Raw genomic sequence first — 11,743 nt, 5'->3', positions numbered from 1 at the left:
CCCTGCAGAGTTTAGCTCCAACCCTAATTAAACACACTTGAACAAGCTAATCAAGGTCTACAGGATACAGGTAGGTTTTTCTTTTTCAGGGTTGGAGCTAAACTCTGCAGGGACACAGGCCCTCCAGGATCAACGTTCCCCACCCCTGCTTTAAGGATTAAAATAACTAACTGGAAATAAAAAATAAAAGATTGAAACTAAAATTAAAATGTTAATAATAATAATAAGATGGAAAAAAAATCACAGAATTTCAAAAAATGTAACTAAAATTAAAATGACAATATAAAACTTCTCAAAAACTCAAAGTATTAATAAAAACCATGCATAAATTACACTAATATAACACCAATATTTATTAACCTGTTAACTGTCACTCACGTTTTTGAAGATCGTGCATGATACAAACCTTAATTTTTATAATTCATGACTGAAAACATTTTGTAACATGATTTTGATGTAGCATTTACATGGTAATGCAATGTCTGATTTTAAAATGGGTTTTAAAGGATGAATTTTGAGATTTTATGTTTTCAAGTGATATATAACTTCTTATGATTTCTAAAATGTGATATAGAAAAAGGCAACGAGGAAGTCTTTTTTTTAAACAAAGGTCAAAGCTCCTTTTGTAATGTAGATTTCTGAGGGTGCACTCTTGTCATAAATGTATCTATTACTTTTCCTACATAATTTTTAACAAAAAATATTGGTATAATATATATTTGGGAGTCTTAGACCTTTCCAACGATATATAGTTTGTCAAGATTAGATTAAATTTGATTGTAATATAGTATAGTCAACGTAGGCGTCCCGTAAACGGGACGGGGTGACATTTAATAGGTTAATTAAAATAGTTTTTGCTTAAATAGTTTTACATTTATTAAAGTATTATACTTCAGCAACTGTTACGCAGTGTACCTCGGTTCTTCATTTACTTCATATTTGTATTAGGCGATGGAAAGAGACCAGATTATTGCCCTTCTGAAAAAGCAGAGGGATGAGCGAATTAAGGTAAGAAATATACTTGGAAAGAAGTACTTGGCCCCATTAGCTTAAAACATCCTCTCAGGTCTCTCCGTTCAGTTTGTATAAGCCTGAGCCTCATCTCAGGGCTTCTGCTAACACAGCCATTGCATATTTGGATGCTGCAGGACAGGGTTCCTCAGACAGCCAAGTGTTTTATTCCTCTCCCATTCATTAGAGTGCTTTCCCTCTCCTTTCCTCAGCACTTTTTCGCCAGAGCCTCAGCATTTCTTAGGGCACCCTCCCCTATAGAGGAGGAGAGGAAAGGAGGGGTGGGCTTCTTCAAGACTATGATGACTCTCCGGGGAGCAGCCAGATGATTACGGGCTGGTGGTGCTTTATCCAGCCCCTGCTGAGTACTTCACAAGCCTAATACAAGCTGCACCCAAGTCAGTTTTTAGTTGTGTTTATTTATTTTGGGGGCTGGAATGTGATGTTGTGCATCTCAATTTTGGCTGTTTAATGAGCTATATTTTTTATGATACTGAAAGGCTTTCACGTATAGTGAAATTGCTAGAATTGCTAGTAAATTTCACAAAATAAAAGAAACAGCAAGGAACACATATGTGAAATTTTGATGTAGAAAGTTTTAATATACATTTTTTTTTACAGTTTACATAACTTACTGTTCCAAAATGTTTGGGGTCTGTGTTTTTTTTTTTTTTTTTTTTTAGATTATCATTATTCAGCAAGGATGCATTAAGTCGATCAAAAGTGACAGTAAAGACATTAATAATGTTAAATAAGATTTTTAATAATAAATCAGAAGAACAAGAATGATGATGATGATTATAAGAAATATTTCTCAAGCACCAAATCAGTCTATAAGAATGATTACTGGGAATCATGTTACCCTAAAGATAAAAGATTAAAATATTAATATATAATAAAACAGAAAACTGGAATTTTAAATGTTAATATTATTATTTAATAAATTATTAGGTTATTATTACAATTATTCTAAAGCAATATTACAGTTTTGAATTTATTTTTGATTAAATGTAGCCTTGGTGAGCATATCTGATTTTAATTTTTACTATAAAAATGTAAAATTGTATGTGCATGTTGTTATCTTTGAGTCCCTTATTTTTAATGTCATGCAGACTTAATGCAGGTTTGATGTATATTCTTAACAGATGGAGATGATTTCCTACTGAAACAAACAAAAGGCAACCTAGTGGAAAGAAGGTTATTTATCAACTTATCAATACCAGTGCAATATATTTTTTACAATTAAAGGTGATGGTACAGTGTAATGTATCGCTGCATTCAATAAAGTAATCATAATTGTGTGCTTAGTAGTAATTTACTGCTGTGGACAGCATAAGGGGAGCTAGTCCGTTGATGCTGCTACTGTAAATCACATCTAATTATAAAAAGGGTAAAGCACACAGGCCCTCACCCCTAAATATTATCTAAACAGGTAAACTGGTGAGGAGGAAAATGGTTTGTCACTTTAAAAGAGAGGGAAATTACTGACAGTTACATTTTCATTACTATATGGATTCCAAGCCTACTAAAATTGATTTCTAGACCCTGTGATGAGGGGTTATTGGAAAACCAGCTCTTATATTGGTCTTATATTGAGGCTTGGATATTGATCTGAAATCTGTCTGATCTTCTCTGCTCACAGACAGCACAAACCTGCATTGATTACCTGTCCTATTATCCAAAACAATTCCCTGTCTTCTAAATGCATCATTGCAAAATCCTTTATTTAATGTCACAGGGAGACTTTGTGAGGTAGATTGGTTTCTCGCAATATTAAATTAAATGCAGAATCTCGACACATATTACAATAATGCTCAGATATACTTTTGTGCCGCACTTACAATGCTGCAAAACATATAAAAAGCATGTAATGCATTTTATATATATATATATATATATATATATATATATATATATATATATATATATATATATATATATATATATATATATATATATATATATATATATATATATATATATATATATATATAAAGTAAATTCAAATCATGTTTTATATAATAAACCAATTGGATTTTGAAAACATCATGAAATCATTTGTGTGTTCTGTTCTGTGTAGACTGCCTCTCAAGACGCTTTCATCATCTGTGGATGAGGACTGGAAAGAAGTTCAGAAGCTCCAGTAAACAAAGTGACTTGTCCCAAATTTGAAACATAATGTGTCATTTTATCAAAGGAAATAGACAAATGTTTAAGAAGTTTACTTACAATGCATCTAGACTAGCTACATTTGTTTATCATCGTCTGAAACACATCAAATATTAAAATATTAATGACTGTGAGCACTGTGTCCTTGTCACCTTTTGTGTGATTTGTTGATATCTACATATAAAAGCCCGTGGCGAGTTCATTCCTGTCAGCTGATGACGTGTTATGATCTTCTGTGTGCTCGGTCACGCGCACGCGTGCTTCCCTGGACGCTCACGAAGATTTCAGAAGATAACGGGACAGGTGATCGGTTCTCTACCGGACGAAGCCTTCCTGGTGTTGGATGTTCACTTTTTATTTACTTGGCTTTTCACTGTCTTGGTGAAATTACTTTTAATGCCAATGGAAGTTTGTTAAAAGGTGATCAAATGGATTTGATGAGAAAATGTGGCTGCGTGTTGGTTTTATTCAGCGTCTCCGCGTGCGCGTCAAAGCTTCTGGGAGGTGAGTTACACGTTCAGGAAAGAAAATGCTGCATTTTACTATTTCAAAAGATTAAACTATAGGTATGCTATTTAGAAGAAAAGCTTCCTAAACTGAATATGTCACATCTGAGAGACTATCAGTCTATAGTGTTTTGTTTTGTCTTTTGACAACCTTATATTCTTATTAATAATATTTATAATATTTAAAGATGTCTATATTCTAATATGCTGCAATTTTAAAAGGAAGGTTTTGCAATAACTTTTTTTTAATTGTTTTTTTTCACTGACTTAACTCATTCTTTAGACTCGATAGATTCAGTCGTTTCCTGATTAATTCATTTGAATGAGACGCTTAAATATAGGAAGTGACTTCTTCAGATCATGTTTTAAGATTGGCTGTTTTCTCTCTTCACCACTTGTAAACCCGATGTGTTGTCCATCCTCTCTGTGGTGCAGACATTTACGAGCCCAGAGGTATGTTCTGCCGCAGACACTAATGGATCTCTCCATTCCGTGTCTATTTATTCATAACATAATTACATTACATTTTTATTTTTGAAATATCTACAATCTGAGAAAAAAAGCTACTAGGAACCCCCTGGGCACATCAAGCAGTGGTCTGTTGTTCGCAATGTCATTCGTGTTCTTTGTGAAAGGAAAACGCTTTTTTATATATTGGGAGTCCCTGGATTTGCTGATTGTCTGAAAAACCATTGCTTTAGAAAAATAATTAAATATACACATGTGAATATGTGCACCCTAAAGGGCTACATGCATTCAGAAAATTTGATTTTCCATTTTGCCAAAGGTAAAGGGAACACGTTTGTTTTGTTTTGTTCTGTTGGTGACTTGACTTCAATAAACTTACATTCCGTTGTCTTAATGTGTCTCTCAAGGCCAGCAGATATGCAAGCGTGGCACGGAGAAACCCTGCTATAAAATCGCCTTTTTTCAAGACGCTCGGCGTAAACTCAACTTTGAAGATGCGAGTCGAGCCTGCAGGAGTGATGGTGGAGATCTTCTCAGTATTGAGTCTAAGACTGAGCAGCGACTGATAGAGAACTTCATCCATGAACTGAAAGCATCAGATGGAGACTTTTGGATCGGACTCCGTAGGGATCAAGTCCATCAGGAGATAAACAGAGACTGTCCTTCTCAGTACTACTGGCTGGATGGAAGCCAGGCAACCTTCAGGTGGGATCAGAGCCACATTAGGCACATTTCCTTTGTAGGTGCTTTTGCTTATTGTTCTGTGTTTGTGTGCGACAGGAACTGGCACTGGGATGAGCCTTCCTGTGGGTTTGAGGTGTGTGTTGTGATGTACCATCAGCCATCTGCTTCTCCGGATCAGGGTGGGCCTTACATGTTCCAGTGGAATGATGACAATTGTGAAACCAAAAACAACTTTATCTGCAAGTACACCAAAGGTTGGAAAGGCTTGTTTTATATTCAGTTGATCTCTTTGTCAATTAGCATCACAAGTGGTATGCAGCACTGTAGCTCATTGATTTGAACAAACCCCAACACTAAGCATTACATTTTATAGTATTATTTTCAGTGCTTTTATAGCTATATTTAATTAGAGCTTCCTAGAACATCAAGAACTGTGTAGAATATGACAACATGGTCCTCTTGTGATGTTTCAGATAATCCTCCAGCACCCATCCCTGCAGAAAATAGAACATCTGAAGGTAAGCTGGGGATATTGTGCTTGACAAAGATAAATACATTTGTATATTAATATAGTACCTCTGCATAATTAATAAAATTGTTTTCTTAAAATAAATTATTATGATTATTTTTTTATTCTTTATTTTTTTTTTTGTTGGTAAAATAAGGATACCTATTGCAGTGGATCACTGCAGTGCAGTTGTTCAACCAGAAGGGGGCATCAGTAAACACAATAAAGGACAATAATTATAAAGTTTTAATAATCGTTCTAATTCTATGAGAATAAGGATGTCACCTTTATGTCTTAATAATCGTTCTAGACCAATGAGAATATGGATGTCACCTTTTTGTTTTAATAATCATTCTATTTCTATGAGAATAGGGATGTCACCTTTATGTTCTTTCAAACATAAATGAGTTTCTTTCTTCTGTTGAGCACGAACATTATATTCTGAAGAATGTTGGTAACCAAACAGTTGACGGTAGCCATTGACTTCCATAGCATGGAAAAAAAATATGATAGAAATCTATGGCTGCTGTCGACTGTTTGGTTATATATAAGTTTGGAACAACCTGGGGCCGAGTAAATAATGACAGAATTTTTTTATTTTTCATGAACTATCCCATGTTAAAATCATTTAAATTTAGTGTAATTAACATAATCATATTGCATATCAGCGTAGGTGGAAGGACCTTCAAATATTGTCTTGAGCAGCCCTTGGAGTCATGAAGGTTGGGGACCACTGACCTAATGTTGCATGGATTTATTATATCATGCCAATTTGTGATAATATGAGAAAGTCTGCATTTATTGGTTTATTTGAACGTGTTTGTTTGTTGCATACTTTTATACTGCTTTACACCAAATAAAACCATAAAACCTATTTCACATATATTACAGATGCTCTTCCAACAGCCAAATTACCCAGAAACCCCTCTGTCACAGAGAAGGATGATGGAATGAGGGTGCTTGTATCTGAACCTCCAGGTGAATCTTGTTCTCTTTGGATCATCTCAAATACAAGTTTGATTCATTCAAATGGTTATGCTGATAATTTGCAATAAGATACTGAGTTAGAAGTAGTAGGCATATCTTCATTTGTGGTCTCAGTCATTTGGACACCACTGTACATTAAAAGAAAATTGTGTGGAACAATTTACAATTTGACATCGGTAGTCAATTTCACAATTAATTACCGGGAGCGGTAAGAGAAACAACCAATCAGAGCTGCGCTCCGTAACTTTTTTTTTGTGTTCAAAGTATACAAAATGTATATGATAAGCGAGTACACCATGAATCCATTTTCCAAACCGTGTTTTTAGCTTGTCCTGAACCACTAGGGTGCACCTATAATAAGTGTTTATATTCGGACTATTTTAGATTGCTTCGGGGGTACCACGGCGGAGTAACCCAGTACATTTGTGATTCTTCATAGACATAAACAGAGAGAAGTAGTTCCGGCTACGATGTTCTTCCGCAAGACGCAAGCGGTTCTGTTTATTAACCGCTAGAGCGTCAAAAGTTACAGACTGCAGCTTTAAGTATAAATTGTATATAAAATATACTCCAATAGTTGTAAAATGTACTTTAAAATGTATCTTTCAGGATACTTATTTGTTTTTTTCATGGAATTTTTTTTTAAATGTATTATATATACACTGTTAGCAAATATACAATGTTGTTCAAAACTTAAAATGTCCAGTAAGGACACAAATTAAACTGATTAAATGTTTTTCAAACATTTATAGTGTAACTGAAGATTTATATTCAAAATAAGCAGCAAACAGTAACTGTTTGATAATAATATTGAGAAATGTACAATAATAAGAAATGTTTCTTGAGCAGCAAATCGTCATATTAGCATGATTTCTGAAGGATCATGTGACACTGAACTTTTTGCATTTGAAACAAACTGCATTCTAAAATATATTAAAATAAAAATAATAATTTTATATTGTTAAAATTCCACAATATTACTGCAGCCTGGGTGAGCATTAGATACTAACTACAAAAAAAATCTTACCAACCCCAAACTTTGAACTTTATTGATCACACTAACCAAATTCCTCTTGCATGTTTTTTTAGACAGTGTTCTTAATATCGCTTACATTGTGCTGCCAACCATACCACTTCTGCTGCTGCTGATTGTGGGGACAGGAGTTTTCTGCTTTAAGCTATTCTCAAAAAGGTATGTTGTTTGACAGCTCACTTAACTGATCAAAACATTTGAAATCTGGTTAATTTGAGATCATGCAATCAACAGGAAGAAACAACAGACTGAGATCCCTCCAAAGGACCCGGGATACTGGGCCCCTGGAGAAAGATGCAACAGCCCGAGCCCTGACGTCTATAATGTTATCCGAAGGCAGCATGAATCAGACCTGGCTGGCACGCGGCCTGACATCAAGAACACTTCCTTCTTGGGTTCTTCTCCAGACACTCCACCTGGAGATTACGACAACCTGGCAGGCCGAGACACTGAAAGTGGTTTTGTGACACTGGCCAGCACTGAGAGCAGCTTTGTGACCAACGATTTGTATGACACCCTGCAGGGCCGTGGAAGCGGGAGATATTACAGAGACCAGGGATGGATGGATGAATTATATGGCTACTGATATGAAAGACGGACATCAGCATTTAACTGCATGTTTCAAAAGAAGACCTGGATATGTGTGGACTCTGGCATTTTTGAAAAGTCCAAAATGTACTAAATGAATGAGAGATGTATTATTTTAGCACTTTTGATATACCATTATAGTTTTTGTTAATATTTTGAAATAGATTTTTATTCATATTTTCTATTCCATAAAATTTTAGCTAAAAGTTTAGCAGTTTTGTGGTAATGTTTACTAGTTTTTATTTAATTATTATTATTTATTTTTTATATGTCAATATCATTTTTAAAAAGTTTTACTTTATAGTTTTATATGAATTTGCTTTTGTTATTTTAGTACTTAAATGAAAATGAGAAATGTTGCCTTGGCTGAAATAAAATAAGTAACAATAGATGTTAATTTGAATTTAAGTTTAAAGAGTTTTTTTTTTTTTTCAGTTAATGATTATTTTAATTTTATTTAATGTATTGCTAAAAGTTTAGCAATTTTGCAGTAATATTTACTTTATTTATTATTTTCTATTTACTTATTTATTTATTTATTTATTAATATGTCTATATAATTTTTACATTTTAGTGTATAGTTTTACCTTAATAATTTTTTTTGTTATTTTAGTAATTAAATGAATATGAAAAATGTTGCCTTGGCTGAAAGAAAATGCGTTCAAATAGATATAAATTTGAATTTAAGTTTAAAGGGTTTTTTTCAGTTTTTAATTTTAGTTTCAGTTAACATTAATAACCCTGATGAGAGAAACTAATTCCCAGATTTCAGAAAACAGTTTACTCTCAGTTAGACTTTCAGTGCAACAACATCTGACGTTTACAGCTCACATGATTATCAGATGTAGTTTGCCTTTTTTTCTTTATATTATGATTCAAATTTTTAGGGGCTGCTATGACTGATTAGTAGGGGTGTAACGGTTCACAAAATTCACGGTTCGGTTCGGTACGATTCACTGATGTCACGGTTCGGTTCGGTACGGTTCGGTACGTTTTAGATACAGCAAAAAGAACAAATTGGCAACAAAGTATGTTTTTTGTTTTTTTTTACATTGAACAATGATCTATTCTTTACCCATCTTCTATGGTGTTTTCTTAGCAGCATACTGTATAAAACAAAAACAGCTCCTTATTAAAAAAAATTGAAAATGTTATATTGTTGTAGTAGTTATGAACAAATACAAAGATGTAACTTTTCATATGGAACTCTATAACTCTTTATATTGAGTGTGTTTTTACTCAATTGGTTCTCTATAGGGCTTATGTTTTTTGGAACAAAGCAGGAATTACGGTCTGGCTGAAATGGGCTCGTGAAGGAATATAGTAACGGGGCTCAATTACATTAAGCATATTCTTAAAACATGCGTTTTCCACTATAGGCGCTCGCTCACTCAGCACACGCTGAAGGCTCGTTGCAAAATGACTAAAGGGTCTTTCACACAGGACGCGGTATGCGCGGCGCTGGACCCTGGGCTCAGCGTTGCCCTTCAGATACAACGCGATTTGCGCTGCACTATGCCAAGAGCAAAGTAGGTGGAGTTTTCAAAACTGCCCGTGCATACGTTCTATTTATAACAGTTCTTCTATCTAATAACGTGCAGGCCTGTTAATTGAATCGTACTGCTCAGGAAATTCCGACACAGTACAGTACTAGTCCATTTTGATTACCGTGCTTGTTTGGATGCCCCGATCGATTGGTAAAGTGCACCCAAACACCAGACCTGTTGGTTATTGGAGGATCTTCTATTTGTGGTCTGTTAAACGCATTGGCCATTTTTGAAACGAGCCTTCAGCGCGTACTGAGTGAGCGAACGCCTGACCTGAGTAGCCTAACATAAACATATAAGCTGGTGTTTTTTTTTTCTTGTTCGGGGGTGTCAGGGGCGTTGCCTGTTACGTCGTTTGGGTTATTGGGCTACCTTGTTGAACGCATATCATTATATTTCAAAAATTTTTCTTTATTTTCCAAATATAATTAATTAGTCCAACGAACCGTTCGGTACATAATGCGTACCGCGTACCGAACCGAAAGCCTCGTACCGAACGGTTCAATACGAATACGCGTATCGTTACACCCCTACTGATTAGTTATTAATTCACCTTTAAAGCTAAATTCTAGAGGATGAACACTCAAAGGTTGTACAATGTTACGGACAAGCTGCTCAACAAATCAGAATGAGATGCTTGGATATGAAACAGCTTGTTTGCTCTCACTGGTTGGTTTGCATGACCCTGTTATGCTGCTTCTACTGGATGTGCTGTATGGGGCTCAGTAATTACTCTGTGACAATCTCTCGCAGACGGTCTCTTCCTGTGAAATAATGAATGATCAAAAGTTTCTTATATGCAAATATTGGAATGTGAATGCAGTGATGTTAATGAAACCTAAACAAAAACAAATGAATGAAATTGAAACTAGATATATTTACTACATACAGGTGCATCTTAATAAATTAGAATGTCATGGAAAAGTTCATTTATTTCAGTATTTCAACTCAAATTGTGAAACTTGTGTATTAAATAAATGCAATGCACACAGACTGAAGTTAAGTCTTTGGTTCTTTTAACTGTGATGATTTGGGCTCACATTTAACAAAAACCCACCAATTCACAACAAATTAGAACATGGTGACATCCCAATCAGCTAATCAACTCGAAACACCTGCAAAGGTCTCCTGAGCCTTCAAAATGGTCTCTCAGTTTGGTTCACTAGGCTACACAATCATGGGAAAGACTGCTGATCTGACAGTTGTCCAGAAGACTATCATTACTGACACCCTTTACAAGGAGGGTAAGCCACAAACATTAATTGCCAAAAAAGCTGGCTGTTCACAGAGTGCTGTATCCAAGCATGTTACCAGAAAGTTGAGTGGAAGGAAAAAGTGTGGAAGAAAAAGATGCACAATCAACCGAGAGAACCACAGCCTTATGAGGATTGTCAAGCAAAATCGATTCAAGAACTTGAGTGAACTTCACAAGGAATGGACTGAGGCTGGGGTCAAGGCATCAAGAGCCACACACACAGATGTGTCGAGGAATTTGGCTACAGTTGTAGTATTCCTCTTGTTCAGCCTCTCCTGAACCACAGACAACGTCAGAGGTGTCTTACCTGGGCTAAGGAGAAGAAGAACTGGACTGTTGACAAGTGGTCCAAATACCTCTTTTCAGATGAGAGCAAGTTTTGTATTTCATGTGGAAACCAAGGTCCTAGAGTCTTGAGGAAGGTTGGAGAAGCTCATAGCCAAGCTGCTTGAAGTCCAGTGTTAAGTTTCCACAATCTGTGATGAACTGGGGTGCAATGTCATCTGCAATGTCATCTGCTGGTGTTGGTCCATTGTGTTTTTTGAAAACCAAAGTCACTGCACCTGTTTACCAAGAAATTTTGGAGCACTAAATGCTTCCTTCTGCTGACCAGCTTTCTGAAGATGCTGATTTCATTTTCCAGCAGGATTTGGCACCTGCCCACACTGCCAAAAGCACCAAAAGTTGGTTAAATGACCGTGGTGTTGGTGTGCTTGACTGGCCAGCAGAGAATCTATGGGGTATTGTCAAGAGGAATATGAGAAACAAGAGACCAAAAAATGCAGATGAGCTGAAGGCCACTGTCAAAGAATCCTGGGCTTCCAGATCACCACAGCAGTGCCACAAACTGATCACCTCCATGCCATGCTGAATTGAGGCAGTAATTAAAGCAAAAGGAGCCCCTACCAAGTACTGAGTAGCCTACATGTAGAGTAAGTGAACATACTTTCCAGAAGGCAAACAATTCACAATTTTTATTTTATTTTA

The 11,743-nt window shown here is 35.6% G+C and overlaps 1 protein-coding gene across 1 annotated transcript; it reads left to right on the top strand.

Moving 5' to 3' along the window:
• Positions 1–3,475: 3,475 nt before the first annotated feature.
• Positions 3,476–8,378, top strand: LOC127994808 (layilin-like). The gene is made up of 8 exons (XM_052591833.1): positions 3,476–3,684; positions 4,122–4,139; positions 4,562–4,859; positions 4,935–5,092; positions 5,312–5,356; positions 6,238–6,324; positions 7,423–7,525; positions 7,601–8,378. Exons 1-8 carry the CDS (start codon positions 3,609–3,611, stop codon positions 7,950–7,952), a joined length of 1,137 nt encoding a protein of 378 aa, XP_052447793.1. The 5' UTR covers positions 3,476–3,608; the 3' UTR covers positions 7,953–8,378.
• The last annotated feature ends 3,365 nt before the right edge of the window (positions 8,379–11,743 follow it).

This window comes from Carassius gibelio, chromosome A5 (assembly GCF_023724105.1).
Source record: "Carassius gibelio isolate Cgi1373 ecotype wild population from Czech Republic chromosome A5, carGib1.2-hapl.c, whole genome shotgun sequence".
Classification (NCBI taxonomy): Eukaryota; Metazoa; Chordata; class Actinopteri; order Cypriniformes; family Cyprinidae; genus Carassius; species Carassius gibelio.
The sequence above is the reverse complement of the archived record's forward strand: the minus strand, read 5'-3'. Positions and strand labels throughout refer to the sequence as shown.